At 35.2% G+C, this 14148-nt stretch overlaps 1 protein-coding gene across 1 annotated transcript in view; it reads left to right on the forward strand.

Moving 5' to 3' along the window:
* Nucleotides 1-14148, forward strand: part of LOC134755074 (uncharacterized) — a 46308-nt gene that overhangs the window by 1882 nt on the left and 30278 nt on the right. Inside the window, exon 2 of the mRNA XM_063691552.1 lies at nucleotides 7671-7823. Within this exon, the coding sequence (XP_063547622.1) occupies nucleotides 7676-7823 (148 nt within the window). The 5' untranslated portion in view covers nucleotides 7671-7675. The remainder of the gene's footprint in view (nucleotides 1-7670; nucleotides 7824-14148) is intronic.

A 14148-nucleotide genomic window follows, 5' to 3' on the forward strand; every position in this document is an offset into this window, starting at 1 on the left:
ATTTTATTTTTAATTTTTATTGTAATGTCACCCCAGTTAATGATTTTTGTCTTACACCCCAGTTACCATTTAGAAGAAAAACGAAAATACCCGCGTATTTACCCAATTACCCGGGTAGTTGTAGCAAAACTAGCGCGAACTTCGTTTTTAGGGTTTCGTACCCAAAGGGTAAAAACGAGACCCTATTACTAAGACTCCGCTGTCCATCTGTCTGTCTGTCACCAGTAATATAATTAATAAATAAAAAGAAAAGAATTTTATTTTGGATATTAATATTTAGATCCATAGTTGTTAGTTACATTACATTTAACTTATAAAATACACTTTTTACTACTTTACACTTTTTCCTTTTTTTAGGATTCCGTACCCAAAGGGTAAAAACGGAACCCTATTACTAAGACTCCATTGTCCATCTGTCAGTCACCAGGCTGTCTAATGAACCATGATAGCTACAGTAAAAAAATTCACAGATGATGTATTTCTCTTGCCGCCATAACAACAGTATTTGTTTTGACCCCGTTTTACAGTTCTCACAGTTAACATTATAGGTATTTTCATAAATTTCTGCGGAAAAAATCGACGAAAAAAAACGAGAGTTAAACCGAGATAAGCCTGCAATGATTTTGATAGCACACACAGTGCAAGTGTTATTTATACTTCAAAATTTCATAACAGTTTGACATTTAAAATAACACTTGCACTGCGTATGCTATCAAAATCGTTGCAGACTTATCTCGGTCTGACTATAGGTATTGCTGTTGTAACTTTCAAACTTTCATATTTACGTAACGGGATTAAGCGAAGTGCATTGAATCCAGATGACCAAAAATGGTTGAACCAATTTTGATATAATTTGAATATAACAATGATAAACTGACACAAAACAAATAAAAACATCCCTATTGCGTGACAATATGAAACATTTGAATACGAAGTTGACATTTTCATTACAATAATAATATATGTATGTATGTTGCTGTCATACGTACGTACCTGCTAGTGACTTCTGCATTTAATTCACAAATATATACCATCAGAGTATACTCTAAAAGTCTGCTTTTAGGCATTGCCAGACATTAGTGAATGAGTTTTGTTGTCTATAATACGAAGACATAGACAGCTCATTACCGAATAAATAACACGACGACATTAACCGCACCCAGACAACACAGTCTAATAACATTAGTTAACATTACAAAATGGCAGGCAGGCAGGCCAGCCACGGCTGTCAGATATGACATTCACGTTCACGAAATGTATGAGAGAAACAACCATATCTTGAGTACGTTGAATACTCTTGCATCTTTTTTACTTGCACTGCATCCGAAAGAGACGGACTACTTATTCGTGAGAAGTCGTGTACGAACATTACGAAAAAAAAACCGTTTCGTTTCACTCCACACTTGTAGACCTGTACCAATAACTTCTGAGGTTATAAGAATATTAATGTTGCTTATTTTTTATATATAGTTTCCAGACCATATACTAAACCTAAAAATAATATTTTGTGTCATCCTAGGTATTTGCTTAGGTAGAAATTTAGGTATTTCATTCAGCATTCTGTAAAAAAAATATTAGTGACGAAATTCTTTGTTTCCCTGTAAAGGCAAAGTGGCTTCCGACATACACACGCATTTTGTGTCATTTTCATCCACGGGTATAATGGAATTTAATAAATACCTAATATTGATCCTAAAACGCCTAAAATAATATTATAGTCAGTAAATGAAGTGTTGTACTTTACAGAACATTGTTATATGTTATTCAAACAAATCTGTCAAATTCATCCACCGCTTTTATTAAAAAAAAATTTTTTCTAATTAACAACCTGTATCTGCCACAAAAAAAAATCATATTATTAAGTTTACGTCTACAATATTATAATACCACATTGAGACATCATTCAAAATTTGGGTCATTTTGATATACGGTTTTTTTACTATCTGGCAAAATAAAACTCATTTGAGCAAGAAGGGCGTGCGCGGGGAAGGGTACCTACGCGGGTGGGGTGCTTATTATACTTGCCGCAATATTAGCTGGCGGCAAATAATCTATCTATATCTTAATACTATCTCCTTTACCCTTGTTAAGACCGACCAAGAGTGAAAGAGATGGCATTATGAGCTGTCTCGCCACTTAGTTTTGCGATACAGTGTATTTATTTCATTTCGGAGGCATAATTACATTGTCTTATCAACCTTACCAATCTTACCGTAGTGTGGGAGTAGGTATGTAAATATAATTAAAAATAAACTATAGGCTGCACTCCTCATACTGACCACTTTGTCGAGGACTCTCTGACAGGTTATTTGTATAAAGATATAATCAAATTTCGTCTTCATGGTAAACGACAAAGTGGTACCTACCTTTTGATTGAGAATATCACATCAGCGACTTTTAAAAATTACTTTTGTTTCGATTTTTAGTAGACTTTTTAAGTTTATTTTAAGACGCAATTTATTGTGATTTTTGTAATGTTTAAGCGTGGCAAGCAATATAGATTACAATTATGATGATGTACATTAAATACAAGACTTTATAATACCTATATATTTGAAAGTTATTGAATAAAAGTGTCATCGTTTGATGAGTAGAATATTATGTTTTAATTATTTTGGTCGTGTTACAGGCCCCACCTGGTATATTAGTATGTTACAAAATTATGGCTTGCGATTATCGTTAGCCAAGCCCCCACAACATAACATGAATTGAACGCTTTCGTTTCAGGACGTCTCCAACTCCAACGGATAACATTATTTTTATCAATATAAAAAAATCTAATAAATGGTATTTCCTTTGTGCTACATGGGATTCTTCAAGAAGCGGGTATTTAGGGTTCTCAAGGGTCGGCAATGCTTAAGTGGCTCCTGTGATGTTGCTTACGCCCATGGGCGACGATGACTGCTTCCCATCAGGCGGCTCGTCTGCTCGTTTGCTGAATATCACATAAAAAAAAAAATCTAAGTAATATGTGTCAAAATTTAGTAAAGTCCCCTTTGTGGATTCTAAGTTTCCGAGTTACAGCAGTTTAGTGAAAGCTCGCAAAATTTACCTAAATCCATTTTGGACAAAAACTGATACAACATTTAGTACTAATTTCAAACAGAAAACCTAGTGAAAATTTTATTGGAAACTCAAAATCCCATACAAAATGACACTTAACACAAAACGCATTCATCACCTATCAACCACCTCAGGTAAACGGTACCCCTAGTATTGTTACTTCTCATTGAACAACAGGAATTGCCCATTGTAATAATTTATATGTAATGTTTTTTGCGTTTTTTTTTTAAATATAAATTAAGGGTTAAATAAAGAGGAACGCAAATTTGATTATTTTTGCGCTACGACGCACGGTTTAGGAGATACAGCCCTATAAAGATTTTTTTGTTTTTTTTTGCGTTTTTTAGGGTTCCGTACCTCAAAAGGAAAAAACGGAACCCTTATTTATAGGATCACTCGTACGTCTGTCTGTCTGTCTGAAACTACTGGACCAATAAGGTTGAAATTTGGTACAAGTATGTAAGTTTGTGACCCAAAGATGGACATGTAACGTAAACAAATTATTTTTAAACAGGCCCCCGTGTTTAAAAATAATTTGTAATGGGGGTAAATGAGAAAATTAATAAATAAAGTTTGTCAAACTATATCGTGTTACATATCATATGAAAGAGCTTATTGTGGGGATCTCAAATTTTTTTTTTATAATTTTAAGATTAATAGTTTAGAAGTTATTCAAGAAAATAGGCAAAAAATGACCACCTACTGAAACTACTGGGTCAAAAATTTTGAAAAAAGTACACAAATAGATCTTTACCTATAGATTACCGGAAAACCTATTCGTAATGTGCAGTCAAGCGTGAGTCGGACTTAATGACTTAGTTTTTGATCCGACCCCTACGGGTCTTTTTAAGACATTTTTTTTCTTTTTTTTCATTGTTTTTTGTATATTACTTTGGGGTTTCATAAAGGGGACCGAAATTTTATTTTTTTTGCGCTACGCCGCATGGTTTAGGAGATCCAGCCCTATTGTTTTTTTTTTTTTGCGTTTTTTTTGTATAAATTAATGGTTACATAAAGGGGACCGAAAAGTTAATTATTTTTGCGCTACGACGCACGGTTTAGGAGATACAACCCTATATAGATTTTTTCCTTTTTCTTTTTTTGCGTTTTTAAATCTTAATTAGGGCATTCTTAAAGGGGAACGGATATTGATTATTTTTGCGCTACAATGCACGGTTTAGGAGATACAGCCCTATAAAGTTTTTTTGTTATTTTTTTTCTTCTTTTCATTGTGTTTTTTATATATTACTTTGGGGTTTCATAAAGGGGAACGAAACTTTTATTATTTTTGCGCTACGACGCATGGTTTAGGAGATACAGCCCTATAAAAAAAATTTTCGTTTTTATTTTTCATTGTGTTTTTTGTATATTACTTTGGGGTTCCATGAAGGGGAACGAAAATTTTAATTATTTTTGCGCTACCACGCACGGTTTAGGAGATATGGCTCTATAAAGATTTCTTTCCTGTTTTTTTTTGTTTTTTTTTTTTAGTATTAATTAAGGGTTTCTTAAAGGGGAACGAAAATTTGATTATTTTTGCGCTACGATGCACGGCTTAGGAGATGCAGCCCTTTAAAGTTTTTTTTGATTTTTTTTATTGTGTTATTTGTATATTACTTTGGGGTTCCATAGAGGGGAACGAAAATTTGATTATTTTTGCGCTACAACGGTTTAGGAGATATAGCCCTATAAAGATTTTTTCTGTTTTTTTGGGTTTTTTTTTTAAATATAAATTAATGGTTACATAAAGGGGACCGAAACGTTGATTATTTTTGCGCTACGACGCACGGTTTAGGAGATACAGCCCTATAAAGATTTTTTTTTCTTTTTTGCGTTTTTAAATCTTAATTAGGGGCTTCTTAAAGGGGAGCGAAAATTTGATTATTTTTGCGCTACGATGCACGGTTTAGGAGATACAGCCCTATAAAGATTTTTTTTCATTGTATTTTTCATATATTACTTTAGGGTTACATAAAGGGAAACGAAAATTTTATTATTTTTGCGCTACGACGCATGGTTTACGAGATACAGCCCTATAATTTTTTTTTACAATGCATGTGCTCGAAAAGTGCGTTTCCTACGGAGCCATATCATGCGGAAAGTAGTACTTTTCCGCAATAGTGCTTTTTGTTTTCAATTTTTTTTACAGTACATATGGTGCTACTTTCTTGCACTAGTTCGGAAAAGAGCACTTTTCGTGCATATGTCGAAAGTTTAAAGGGCCATATGTACTGTAAAACGTTGTACGATACACGTGCGAATAGGTAATTCGCAACTCGTGTCGATTTAAAACACTCCTTTTAATAATTAAACTTATTTGCCATGATATGTTTTTTTATTTACTCGCACAATGCATAGATGATACACGTGCGTAAAAATGATTTCCGCACTTGTTGCATAAATAACTATTTTTTTATCAAAGTAGAATTTTATCAAAGAATGAAAGAAAGTCACGGTATTAATAACCAAATTTTACTTTAGTGGTACCTTTTCCCTATCACTGTCACAAATGTATGTGGCGTTCACGTAAACGCGATATTTTTAAGCTTTCCCTGCGCAATGTTGCCAGCTCGCTCGCAAATCAAACATGTACTTACAGTTCTTTTGCAAAATGGTGACATTGTACAATATCTGTAAGTTTTAAATAGGTAAAAGATAATTCGAAGCATTATTTGCTTGTAGTAGTATAACTTCTTTGAATAAGTTGCGTTAATTTGGCGCACAGGCGAAGTAAACATGCGTTGCGTACGGCAAGGTTACGCCGCGGCCCCACCCTGCACGGCCTCCGTTTCCCATTCAGAGCGCCCGTGAGCTTCGTTTGAACGCAATATTTGTTTATGCAGTGGATGCAAGTGACACAAATTCATATATCTTATTTATCCTGCATTTCAAATTAATAAGATGTAAACTCTAATATCTTTAATATTCTTTTGTAACGGTGACAGCCTGATACAAAAAAATCATCAAATATCTTATGAAGCTATGCCTTAATAAGACACAAAATCATTTAATGGACCTATTTAAACGATTAAATTCGACCTAAGTATTTTTTTTTACTTTAAATTTTTTTGTGTCATTTAGAATATTATGACAGTATCAGATTGCATTGGAAGTAATTGACACAAACTATGTTTTCACACTAAAAACACTATCCTAAATGTAACACAGTTACATGTTTTCTCACGAATATTTTTTTCTCCAAAATAATTCAAAATAAAAAATAATTACCACAAATTAACAAATTACTAAAAAAGCAAATTATATATATGACACAAAACAAAATGTAAGATTTACATCTTAACAAAGTATTCATAAGCGAAAACAGAATTGACTAATATTTTTATAACCTAGGGGTCAAAATATAGCCAGCGGTACAGGTCTATGTTTTAATTGTATTTGAATGTGTTTATTAAGCACTATTTTTTATGATTTTTTTCATTCAAATACAATTAAAACAAACTTGATCAGTTAAGCCGTTTATGAGTTATCGCGTGGTTATCGCTAAAAGTCTTCCCTTTGGCATAGGCAAACATAGGAATTGTAGACATAGGTCATATGTTCACTAAGTCGGGAAGTGGGTCAAATTTAACTTGCAAGATTTGACCACCCGTACAAACATAGTTAGGGTACGTTGGGATAAGATTGAAGAGTTTTTTATGAGGGGTAAGACAAAAAAAATCCGTATGCTAAGTAAGTTCTGGCAAAAAAATCATTTTCGGTCCAAGCTTTTATCGCTGACTGTACTTGTCTTTCTACAGGCTACTAATACTCATTTTTTTTTTCACAATTCTAAAAACCCCATTTCGTACCTTACCACAGTGACTATAGACACTATAGTATGAATTTTCTCAAATTATTTTTACGCCTAAGACCCTAATATATTCAACAATAGTTATTTGTGCAACAAGAGAGGAAAGTTGATTTTTCTTGCGAGTGTTTATTTTGAGTCCCGAGAAAGCTAAAGATTCTAAGGTAGAATCTTGAGCGTAGCGAGGGACTCAAAAACACGAGATGTAAAATAACTTTGCTCTCGTGTTGCACACATAATCTTTCACCTCAGTAGTGAGAACATATTAAAGGTTAAAATGTATTTCGAATTACACAGAATAAACAGAAAAAAAAGTATTATAATATGTACGATACGATACGATACGATACGATACGATACGAGACCGGACCGGACCGGACCGGTTCGTACCGTACCGTACCGTACCGTACCGTACCGTACCGTACCGTAGTATGAAGTTCATGGCCTTCACTAAATTAAAAAGCTACATTGTTTTACTCCCTGGAGTGAGGAAAGTCGCACTTTCCTCACTCCAGGGAGTGACGAAAGTAGGCTTGTTCGAGCAGCTGAGGTGAAAAAACCATTGTTTCTTTTGTGCTAGCGGTCGGCCTTTGCGCCTAAAAAAAGAAATAATGGCTTTTTTTTAACAGACTATAAGGTCTTAGGCGTAAAAATCATTTGAGAAGATTATCATCACCATACTATATCAACATTAAAGTCGCTAGGGAGCTCATTCATATTATTGTTACTGTGATAAAGTACTCGAAATGGTATTGAAATTTCCTTTACCTACGCAGGTACAAGTTTTTTTTTTCTGCAGCAGGCATGGTGCGAGTTGCCTCTAAAACTAAGGCTGTACGAACCCGTCGGACGGCCTCCGCGACGGCTGCGACGAAACCTGGCGACGCTGGGCCTTCACAGATCAAAAGTTCACCCTCTACTATTGGCACTCGTCGCCGCCGAGCCGTCACTGGTAATTATAACATTTATAAGTTTTATAACTTTATACCTACTCGTCCGACCCATTTATATTATACCCATTCGGTCCTAAAAGTTGACCAAAAATATTTTGTAGTCTTAATGGCTTCCTAACATTGTTTTATTTTAGTTTTACCTCGAAAAAGGTAAAAAAATAAAACAAGACATACCTACGTAGTTATTATATACAAGCATTTAGTAGGTATATCCATAACAACTGTTATTACAATTTACAATCAGAATACACTTTGCAGCTACAGCTATTGCTAATAATATTTAAAAAGTTCATACTAAGGTTCATATACATTATTATGCAACCAACTACGAAACTACTTTACAAACATAAAGGGAAAATTTTAAAAACGTTCAGCGTCTTCGAGAAATCGGGGACATTACGTAAAAAATAAAAACCGAACAAGTGCGAGTCGGATTCGTCCACCGAGGGTTCCGTACTTTTTAGTATTTGTTGTTATAGCGCAAACAGAAATAAATACATCATCTGTGAAAATTTAACTGTATTTCATGAACCGTAATAGCTAGATCACGGTTCACGAGACACAGCCTGGTGACACACAGACAGACTGACAGATGGACAGTGGAGTCTTTGTACCCATAAGGTAAAAACGGGACCGTAAAAACCACGATACCTACGGATTGAGACCCACTTTCTTGGAAGTTGATCAAAAACATAAATAAAGAATTTATTCGATTTATAAGTTGTTCAAGCAAATCTTGTCAGTAGAAAAAGGCGCGAAATTAAAATTCTCTATGGGACGATAACCCTTCTTTTTCTACTGACAAGATTTGCTTGACCAACTATACCTATTTAATCCTCCAATGGGGTTGGCCGGTCGAAATAATGAGGGCTATCGTTTTTTTGCTCACAGTTGGCGCCTCTGTTGATGGTGGTCCAAAAGACTAAAGAACAGCTGTCAGTCATTGAAGTGACAACTGACATTTGACATTTCGAACTATGGAAAAGACCACCATCTACACTAGCGCCCCTAGCGGCGAATTCATACGCGTTAGCCCTCATTAGCAGATGGCGCCAGCATAGCTTGTCCTGTCAATCCCTAGAATTGTCAAATTTTTGCTTTTTTTTTATTGCCCTGGATGCCAGCCCTTTTAGTCAAATCTCATAGAAAAAGGGGCAAGCTACGGCGATAGAACCCTTAGGAAAAGAATACCATATTTGCTTAATAGTTTGCCCGAAGCCATAAGATGTGAAAATAAGAAGTCTAAATTTAAATCTATGTTAAAAATACACTACCTCAATATTTTGTAGTAATTGCACTACTATAAAATTAAGTTAAGTACATATGTAACTAGAGACTGATGACCCCACAGTCAAACTCATTATTGAGTTTTGCGGGGCTATGATTATTGTATGAATACTCTGTATTTTATTAAATAAATAAAAAATAAAAAAAATAAAACCTTTGACAGTTGCCAACCCCATTAAGGGCGCAGCCATGGAGACTATATTTTTTTTCTTTTCTCTTTATTTAAGAGCTTGTCACCGAGGTGAACATGTCGCTCCATAGAAAACAGCAATACAATGTTCTTATAATTAACTTAATCTATTAACAATAGCCTTTCGTACAAGCTGCAGTAGCGCCATGGCGGAGTCTGACAAAGGAGCAGCCAGAACGCTATTGCAGCCCCCGACATCAAACATAGTATTATGGCTTGAAAAAGCCAGTTGTATCCGAGCAGCTTCATTCCGGACACATTCCATTATAACATGGTACACGTCTTCTACTACATCACATTCATCACAATTAGGAGAAGGAACTTTCTTCATTAAATAACCGAATTGGTTCAATAGGATATGTCCAGAACGTAGTCTCATCATCAATACAATGTCACGTCTATTAAGAAAACAATCAATCCACGGTGTCATTAGAGGATGAGGTTGGATCGTCTTGTACCAAATACCCTTTTCTGTTGATCTGTTATCAAAGTATTCTTTCCATAAAGAATAGGTTCTCTGTTTGGCTAAAATGATACAATCCGTATTAAAAGGTAAGATATTACATTCTACTCCACCATGACAAGCCAGCCTGGATATGGAATCGACTACTTCATTACCGGCTATACCTAAATGAGATGGAATCCATTGCAGAATTATCTTATCTTGCGATTTTAATTTGTCAATGAGATTCAAAATGGAATAGGCAACCGGGAGACATCGAGTGTTCGTGGTACACCGAGCAATATGTTGCAGGGCACTTTTAGAATCTGACAGAATGACTATGTAATTGCAATCTAGGGATTGGATGTAGGATAAGGCCTCAGCAATGGCAACCAACTCGGTGTGCATTATACACATGTCATATTTTATATGTAATTTAACCGATACGTTCGATTGAGGGTCATAAATTGCGGCACCTAAGGAGTTTTTTTCCTTGGAACCGTCGGTATATATACAATAAAATCCAGAGTAATTGATACGTAAAAAAGCGTTTACAGTAGTTCTTAGGGAAACTTTGTCATACTCGCGCTTAGATTTGTTAATAGAAGTAATGTTTAACTTAATAGATTTAGAAACATCTATATGATTTACCCATTGGTCCAAGGTAAACATTTCCAATACTTTACTGGAATACATAGTTGTTAACTTATACATATTATGAATGGTAAGAAGAAGAGGTTTTTTATTGCGCAAAGTGTCTCGAACTTGTAACTCATTATTTAATCCATCTAAGAGTTTGATAGTTGAGTTGTTTTCAAAAGATCTAGATTTTAGCCAAAACTTGGATGCCAAATAGACGCGACGAATGTGCAACGGTTGTACACACAGTTCACATTCCATTGCGTGTATAGGAGTAGACAATAAAACCGCCGATAGTCCTCAATGACTGATTTTGAATTTTATCGAGTTTGTACAAATGCGAATCGCAACTATCATCGTATAGAAAAGACGCATAATCTATTCGACTACGAATTATAGCAAAGTATAATCTCCTGAGATGTTTTGGGTGGACACCCCATCTCGGTCCAACTAGAACTTTTAAAACATTGGAATATTTCTGAATCTTTTGAGCCAATTCGTTAATATGTTTTTCCCACCTATGAGATCGATCCAACCACATTCCTAAATACTTAACACACTCGACTAACTCTATTTTTTTATCATTAATTTTGATGCTTACAGGTTTTCTATTAATACCTTTTTTAAACACGCATAACTTAGTTTTAGATGTAGATATTTCAAGACCGAGATTATTCAAACATTTGTTAAATACATTAAGGGACTTTTGTAATACATCCTCAGCCTCCTCTATAGACTTCTTTGTAACATATAAAATATAATCATCTGCATATTGTGAAAATTAAACATCTGAAAGTAAACATTAAAAAGCAATGGCGAAGTAGGATCTCCATGAGCCAACCCACGACCAGTTGATCTTCTTAACATAGATGTATCAGTTTGTATTGTGAGATATCTTTCCCTTAAGAAATTCCATAGATATCGACAAATGTGATGTCCAACTCGTAGCCTGTCAAGTATTTCAATTAAAATGGGAACATTTACATTATTATAAGCATTCTCAATATCTATGAAACTCCCCAAAGTGATCATATTTTTTGAAAATCCGGTCTGAATCCGACTAACTAAGCTACTTAAATTATCCAAAGATGATCGACACTTTCTAAAACCAACAGTTTCCTCGGAAAACATACATCTTTTTTCTATGAACCATTCCAATCTCCTATTGATCATAGAATGAAATATTTTACACAGACATGAAATTAAAGAGATTGGTTGGAGAGCAGAGTCAGAGGACTCTTCCGGGTTTAGGTATCGGGACTACACTAATTTCTCTCCACTGAGTAGGGACAAAACCTAAGGACTAGAAATCATTGTACAATGTTAATAATAAGAGTTTTCCTCCCGGAGCAGTATCTTTCGGTTTAATGCAAGAATCTAATTCATATAATGTAAATGGTTCGTCTATAACCGTGCTACCCGACTCAATCACTGGCGTCGACGGAGACACATAATCTGGCGTGAGAGAACAAAGAAGATTATGAGCTTTCTCTACACTAACATGAGGCCGAGAAGACCTATAGCCCTTTACCCATTTCATACGAGACCAAACTTCAGAGGCTGATGAGGACTCGCTTATAGAGTTACAGAATTGTTGCCAACTTTCGTTTCTACGCGTTCTAATAAGTCTCTGAGTGCCTCTTATCTTAGCCTGAAGTTCCTCAAGATTTTGTGGTGTAGGATTTCGTCTGAACAATGAGAGAGCTAAACGTCTTTCGGCAACGGCTTTGGATAAAGCCTGGTTCCAGTACGGTTTTGGTTGGAAATTTTTTGCTGGCTTATTGTTAATTTTAATATATGGTATGAAAAGATCAGCAGCTGCATTTATAATACTTAGAAAGCAATTATATGATTCTTGAGAAGCCTCAGGCAAAGACAAATCAGCGAACTTATTTTCTAAACACATTCTGTACTCATTCCATTGAGCCCCTTTATAGTTTCTCCTTGGTACAGACTCAGCACAAGAATTTAAATATGTAGAAATCTTTATAATAAGGTGATCACTTCCTAGTGATTCTTTCATAACGTTCCAATTAAATGCAAAATAAATATCAGTAGATACTATAGAAATATCTGGAGACGACTCCTGTAACAATCCATTGACTAGGCGCACTCTTGTGTGTCTATGATCATTAAGAGAAACTAGATTACAGTCCACAAGAGAATCATATATTTGAGTTCCGCGAGTATCCGTTTTATATGACCAGTTGGTGTGATGGCCATTAAAGTCGCCCATGATAATCACGTTATGTTGCACGATTGAAAAATCCCAATCACTCTGCTGAGTCACTACGGAAGACGGACAGTAAATTGAAATCACGTTTTTAATTTCATCACAATTAAACACTTTAACGTAAACGACTTGTACACCAGGATTAGGGTGTTGAACACGACAATGCTCAGACTTGATCGATTTATGCGTAAGGATTGCAACACCACCATATCCATCCGATCTGTCCGCCCTATATATATTATAATTACTAATGCGAAAATAACAGTCTGTATGTAACCATGTTTCACTAAGAGCCGCTATATGGATCTTCTCCTGAATAAGTAGATTCTCAAACGATACTAACTTTGGTCTAATACTTTGCGCGTTCCATTGCAACATGTTAAGTCTGCACTGCTTTAAGTTGCTAGCCATCTGTGGCGTTAAAAAAGGATTTTAAGCAGGACATGTCAAGTATATTTCTTCATAACAAAAGATAAAAGTAATTCTAATCCAGTTTGAACTCCCAATTTTATTTTTTCAACAATCGTCAAGTTTTTCATGAATATGATATCTTTTAACTTATCAATTAATGAACTAAATTTTAGTTTATTTTCACTTACTTCCTTGGGTTCGCTCGTTATTTCTGGTAGAACGTCATTGTCATCAGTTTCCATATTTGATAAGTTTTTATCAGATATACTGTCATCTTTTTCTCTCACTTCAGGCTTTCTGTGTGTATTAGGTTTAGTACGGCTTGTCTTTTTATGTGATGATACATTATACTTTTTACCTGGGGCATCACTATGACTACGAACTACAGCTTGGGTCGTCACTATTTTTGCATATGCTGGTTCGATTATCGCAGACTCCACTGTTGATGTTTCAGCCACTGACGTCGTCTCAGTTGTCCTAAGCGTCGGAGGAAAGTTTTCCTGATACAATGATGCCGCCGGGGCTGGCGGGCTGCTAGAACCTGGTTCGTATTTATTCAACGCCTTTTTATACGTACAGTTAAATTCAGCCATAATCTTCCATATGTTTCTTTCTTTTTGGTAGTACGGACAAATTTTGTCTAGAGCCATGTGATTTCCTGAGCAATTGCGACATGTGAATACAGTTGTTTCGCAATTCATGTCCTTCACACTTAGGACAAGTACATTACATTTTTTAGAACACGTTTTCTTTGTATGTCCATATCGCCAGCAATTGGCACACTGTGATACCGGAAATAGGTATGGTTCAACCTTTACTCGCATTTCATGTATATAAACGTAAGGTGGTAATATGGGGCCTTTGAAACATACACGTACGGTCTCACTGTCCTTCCATCCTGATTCATCTGAACCTTTTCTACTTAATCTTTTTACTGAAACTATTTCTACACCGCATGTCATACTTTCTATCATATCTTTTTCATTTAAATCTAAATCCACATCTTTTATAATACCATAAGAAACACCAACCTCGTATGTTTTTTGGCACTGCCAGCCCAACTCCTCGAGTATAACAACCTTGGAAATAAGGCGCTCAGCGCTGGTTTCATTATCAAATTGG

This window comes from Cydia strobilella, chromosome Z (assembly GCF_947568885.1).
Source record: "Cydia strobilella chromosome Z, ilCydStro3.1, whole genome shotgun sequence".
In the NCBI taxonomy this organism is placed as follows: Eukaryota; Metazoa; Arthropoda; class Insecta; order Lepidoptera; family Tortricidae; genus Cydia; species Cydia strobilella.